The sequence below is a fragment of the Octopus bimaculoides genome, chromosome 14 (genome assembly GCF_001194135.2).
Source record: "Octopus bimaculoides isolate UCB-OBI-ISO-001 chromosome 14, ASM119413v2, whole genome shotgun sequence".
NCBI lineage: Eukaryota > Metazoa > Mollusca > Cephalopoda > Octopoda > Octopodidae > Octopus > Octopus bimaculoides.
The window spans coordinates 1,634,465-1,640,490 of record NC_068994.1 but is presented as its reverse complement, the minus strand read 5'-3'; the positions used below and the strand labels follow the sequence as shown (position 1 = coordinate 1,640,490).

Below are 6,026 nucleotides of genomic sequence, written 5' to 3'. Positions count from 1 at the left end.
CTCCCCCCACTACTTCTGCTCATGATCAGAGATGCACATATCGTCAGCCACCAAGGGACATGCTCAGCTGGCTAAGGTCAAACAATTGACAAGCAAACCTGTCGTATTGAGCAGAATGTTTGCTGTAACCCATCTTTTTATACAAAGACAAAGCATGTACATGATAACACTTCCAATCGATTAAGATCAGAAGTCATGTGTCAGGTTATTTATTATTATTATTATTATTATTATTATTATTATTATTATTATCATCATCATCATCATATATGCTGGTTACAGTGCAACTCTGCACAAAATGTTGTTAGCTGAACTATGATAGGCTTCAGTACAGTCTCTATTTCACCCCAAATTTACTTACATGACTTTGATCCAACCCTTCACTAGGACACAAAAACTCTTGGCTGTGTGTGCTACTTGGGACGATTGAACCCGAGACCTCAACACAAGCGGACCGACAACATTTCTGTTGTTAGTCTGACACAGCTGATCTGAAATTCTCTCCTTCCCATAGATGTTCTCCCATTGGCTGCTCTATGTGTAGGTCACATGACACAGCATGACTATAATTATTGGTCTATGTGCAGGTCATGTGATGTAGCCTCACTGTAATTATGCTACACCAGTCATTAGCGGCAACATTGTACATAATTTGCTACAAATTTAGACATCTTCTTCCGTACCAGCTCATTAGGCAGCTTTTTGATGCTGGTTTCTTTCTTCAGCAAACGCCTCCACCATCACCATCAACACAACCACTGCTACCGCCACCACCATGACCACTGCCACCACTACTACACACTACCTCCACTGCCTCCATCATACCACACATAGAAATGCAAGCGCACACTCAGCTACAGATGGATTTCCATCATGCATATATATATATATATATATCCACACCACCTCCGAACTGGATCCCCACCCTGGCTCTCATCACACCTACAGATCTCCATCACCAAGCACACAGTTGCCTGCACTCAGCCACACACACACACACACACACACACTCACACAGCATGCCATATACACATATATATATATACACTCATACACCCCCACACATTCACCCCTTCTTCCTCCATAGACAACTACACCCCCCCTCCAAACACAAACCTGCCTCACCTACCAACCACCTGTGGTGCTGCTAACCGACAACTACCTCCACCACACCGGGAACTGTATAGGTAGTAATACCAGAAGTGGTGCTGGTGGTGATGTAGAAATTTTGTAGTGTATTGCAGTGTCACTGGTGTCGCTGCAGTGGTGGGGTTGATGGCAGTGCTGTAGCTTGGGTGGTGGTAGCAGGGCTGCATTTGTACGATGCTGGTAGTAGTAGTGGCAGTGGTAGAAGTGGTGGTGGTGGAAACGCTTGTGGTGATGTCTGTAATGCTAGGTAGTAGGAACACTCCATCGGTTGCTACGACGACGAGGGTCCCAGCTGATATGATCAACGGAACAGCTTGCTCATGAAATTTATGTGCAAGTGGCTGAGTACTCCACAGACACGTGTACTCTTAGCGTAGTTCTTAGGGAGATTCAACGTGACACAGAGTGCGACAAGGCTGGCCCTTTGAAATGCAGGTATTACTCATTGTTGCCAGCTGAGTGGAATGGAGCAATAAAGTGTCTTGCTCAAGGACACAACACATCGCTGGGAATTGAACTCACGACCTTATGATCATGAACCAAATGCCCTAACCACTAAGCCTTCTGTAGTATAGAGGTGATAGTAGAGATAGTGGTGATGGTTGTGGTGGTGGCAGAAATGTGTGTGGGTGATGAGATATCTGTAGTGTATAGGTGATGGTATAATGGTGGTGGCAGTGGTAGTAGTGGCGGCGGTGGCGGAAATGCCTGTGGTGATGAGATCTCTGTAGTGTATAGGTGATGGTTGAGATAGTGGTGGTGGTAGTTTCTATAAAGTACACATTGGCATGTGTATCTTACAGCTGGTAGCTTGTAGTGTATGTGTGGGGGGAGTGGGCGTTCACAGCTGGTTGTTTATTGATTTCTCTTAATATTTCCAATAAATCTATAAATTCTTCTACATTCTTCAACAAACACCGATTCTGTGAACCAATAAGGGGACACCTCGACAGGGTAGCTACCCATCATAGAAATTAATACCAAATAACCCTCAAACCACCCCTTCATCTTGCACCCTCAGATGTATGCAAACATAGCTATAAACATTTGTGTGTGTATGTATGTGTGTATATATATATATATATATATATACGCACACACATAGATACACACACATATATGAACTATATATGCATGAATAAATATATGTATATATACACACATATATATATATGCATATATATACATATATGTGAATAGAAAGATAGATACATGTCTGTCAGAATATATATAGAAATAGGGAGATAGATAGATACGCATATATGTATATATACATAACTACAAAATATATATATATATGTATGTATTGGTGGTATGCAATGCATGTACAAATATAGATATGTACATATGTGTGTGTATTGTGTGTATGTATGCACACATAAGTATATGTGTGTACATGTATATTTCTGTGTGTGTGTATGCTTCAGCTTGTGTGTGTGTATTGCAGATTCTGTAGCTGATTCCTTGATATTTAATTCTCCAAATTCCTACCCTAATCTCATCAGGAACAGCTTTACCAAGGTTAATGGAACTTAATAACATCAGTGGAGTCACCAGCACCACCACCACCACCTCTGTCATCACCACCACCACCACCACCACTGTTGTCATCACCTTCATCACCATCATCATCACTGTCGTTGTTGTCATCACCATCATCATCTTCATCATCACCACCATGACAACCACCTCATCAAGCTCATCATCATCATCATCATCATCATCATTGTCATAGATTCTGTTTTAGAATTAGGCCTTGTGAGTTTTGTATGCAAACCTTTCACTGTTCAGCCACAACTCAGTTCCACTTTGAGAAAAGCCTTTGATCAAAGCCTTTCCAACCATGACACTCCTATCTTTATATATATATATACATATATATCTATTCACCGCTACATTGTCCAATCTGTCTTTCTATTTCAAGACGGTAGAGAGTGATTTGTGTGAGATTTAGTTGCTATTTCTAGCCGACTGTTTGCTCATCTTGACACCTTCTCGTTGCTATGACTCCACAGCAGGAAGTTGCTAGACTTAAAATCTGCAAAGAAGATGTAATTGAAAACCCTAACGAGAGGATTTCATTATTCCTTACTACATCATATTATAACTTTAACTAAAATTAATTGGAGACAATTTGTGTTGGTGTTTGTCCCCCACCACAGCTTGACAACTGGTGCTGGTTTGTTTACATCCCTGTAACTTAGCAGTTTCACAAAAGAGACCGATAGAATAAGTACAACACTTAAAAATAAGCCCTGGGGCTGAATTTGTTCAACTAAACACTTCAAAGTTGTGCCCCAGCATGGCCTCAGTTCAATGACTGAAACAAAAAATAAACAATAATTAGAACTGAGACAACTTTTAATTAGGTGTTTGATTAATCTTAAGCATCGATTTGACATTAATTGACTATAAACTCAGATTTAGCTTTAACATAATAAACTAGGATTTGCTCTCATAAACTAAGTGTTGTTTCCAATTAACATAAAACTAGATTTGTTTTTAATTAACATAAACCAAAATTTGTCTCTAATTATATGAGGATGTTACCCTAATCACCTGTTTGGCTGGGTTCTTTTCGTTTTTTTTTTTTTTTGTATTTTAAGCGAGCAGCTGAGCCCTTGATGTTTCCCCTCCACCCACAACTGCAGCGATGTGAGACTAGTAGTAAAACACGTGACATTAGTAAGTAATTTGCATAATTTTTCTGCCATTCAACACAAGTTCGATGAAACCATCAACCAGAGCATTTTCCACCCTCATCGTTGCTCCTCTGGTTTTGTCTTGTGACACACCTCTGCCATCTTAAAAACATATCATTCTCATTATTATTATTAACATCATCATCATCTGCATGAGAAAAGCCAGTCCAGCACTGGGGATCACTCCTTGTAGCATTTACACCTTGTATTGTGAGGTTTTGAGTTCAAACCCTGGTAGTTTTGATTTTGTCTTCCATCTTCCTCAAATGTATAATGTAAGAACCTGCCAAGCCCTGGAGTCCTTTTCCATTAACAGGGACCTCACAGAAAAGCCTGTGCTGTTGTTCCAATATAAGGGATTGACATTATTGTTAAAAAGGAAGATTGTACTAAACATAAATATATATAGACCTACCACATGGTTTCAGGTTCAGTCCCACTGTGTGGCACCTTAGACAAGTATCTTCTACTATAGCCCCGGGCCAACCAAAGTTTGTGAGTAGATTTTGTCGACAGAAACTATAGGAAGCCTGTCATATACATATGTGTGTGTTTGTGTCTGTGCTTGTCGTCCCCCACCACCACCACTACATGACAACCGGTTACATCCCTGTAACTTAGTGGTTCAACAAAAGAGATTGACAAAATAAGTACTGGGTTTTAACAAAAATAAGTTCCAGGATTGATTCATTCTTCCACATCATGCCCCAGCATGGCCACAGTTTAATGACTGAAACAAGTGAAAAGATAAAAGATAAAAGATATACATTTAGATCTGTTCAAATATACTTGGAACACATTTGACCAGTAATAAAAACCATTTTCACTGCAACTTGCTATGGAGAAGATCTTCACTTTGGCTAATAAATGTCAAAACAGCAACAGTCATTTCATGGCACTGTCTGCTAGAATGATGAACGCATTTCAAATGATTCGGTTATTATCTTCATTGTATGTATGGGGGGCAACACCACTTTTGGGTCTGCTGTAGGCAATATATATTTTTTGTGGGAGCAGCAAATTGTATTTTTTGTGGAGCGGCAAATTGAAGGGCTGCCCCTGGCAGCACACAGTCTAGATATACTAGTGGGTCTCATTTGATGATGAGAAGTAGAGTAACATTAGTTAAGCACAAAGCTAAGTCTCCTCACTGAAAAAGAAAGCTAATATCTATTGCCATGCAGTAATAATCTACATTGTAGCTAGGTTCTATTAGCGTCCAATGGTCACATACTGTTTAGTCAGAAATAAGGATGAATGTCTTGATTTTTTTGTCCCAGATTCAGATCAAGGTGTGACATTTTGTTATTAGCAATATCCTATTTTGTTTTTTGTTTTTTTTTCCAATAATTCTTGGTTCACATCATTCTTTGTCTCTCTCTCTCTCTCTCTCTGTATTCTGTAAAATATTTTTTTACTTTATTTTTACCTCTTTTTGAAAATGGCGAAGTGGGATAGAAATAGTTGTTTAGAGCTGAATATAAAACATAGAAGCAAACATTCGAATCCAATTAAAGTTTAGTATTTTGTAGTGAATTTATGGAGAAAAAAAATTTCTTTCAAATGAGGTCAAAGTCTCAAACGCTTCTAAAAGCAACTGGTAGGATAAATTCCAGGCTTAAAAGAAAAATAAGTGCTTGGGTTGGTTCATCTGACTGAAATTCTTCAGGGCAGTGCCCCAGCATGGCTACAGTCCAATGACTGAAACAAGTAAAAGATGAAAAATAAAGCCATTTGTCAGCCAATATTTTTGCTCTTTGAGTTGAAATCACAGCTTGTAATTGACTGTTGGTTGACCAAGACGTGGGTGACCCCCCCTACAATCACTTGTCACCAGGGTCTTACATGTGTTGGAATAAATATTGAACAACACACATGGTGAATTGCTGCTGTTGTTGTTGTTGTTGTTGTTGCTTCTGTTGTTGTTGTTGTTGTTGTAATTGCTATTAAATCCGAATGGCATTAACACTTGGCTTTCTTCTCTCTTCTTCCAGTTACCCACCCGAACACCCAAAAAATAAGTTTGATTCCATCAAAATACACAACCAGCAACTTGTGACCAAACAACTGCAGATGAGGACAAGAGTCAACAACAAACAAATGAACAAATGAACAAACAGCAAACAAACAAACAACTGCTGCTACTGTGAACACTGAAATGACAGGAGAGCACAA

The 6,026-nt window shown here is 39.3% G+C and overlaps 1 protein-coding gene across 4 annotated transcripts in view; it reads left to right on the top strand.

Annotated features, from left to right (window-relative positions):
- The window catches only part of LOC106873245 (protocadherin beta-16), a 90,710-nt gene extending 84,690 nt beyond the window's left edge, over window positions 1-6,020 (top strand). For 3 of the 4 annotated variants that reach the window (XM_014920528.2, XM_014920529.2, XM_014920527.2), the window contains 2 exons: window positions 3,756-3,834; window positions 5,846-6,020. In XM_014920528.2, coding sequence (XP_014776014.1) covers window positions 3,756-3,834; window positions 5,846-5,910 — 144 coding nt within the window. In that variant the 3' untranslated portion in view covers window positions 5,911-6,020. The remainder of the gene's footprint in view (window positions 1-3,755; window positions 3,835-5,845) is intronic. The other variant, XM_052972927.1, reaches the window with a different exon arrangement.
- The last annotated feature ends 6 nt before the right edge of the window (window positions 6,021-6,026 follow it).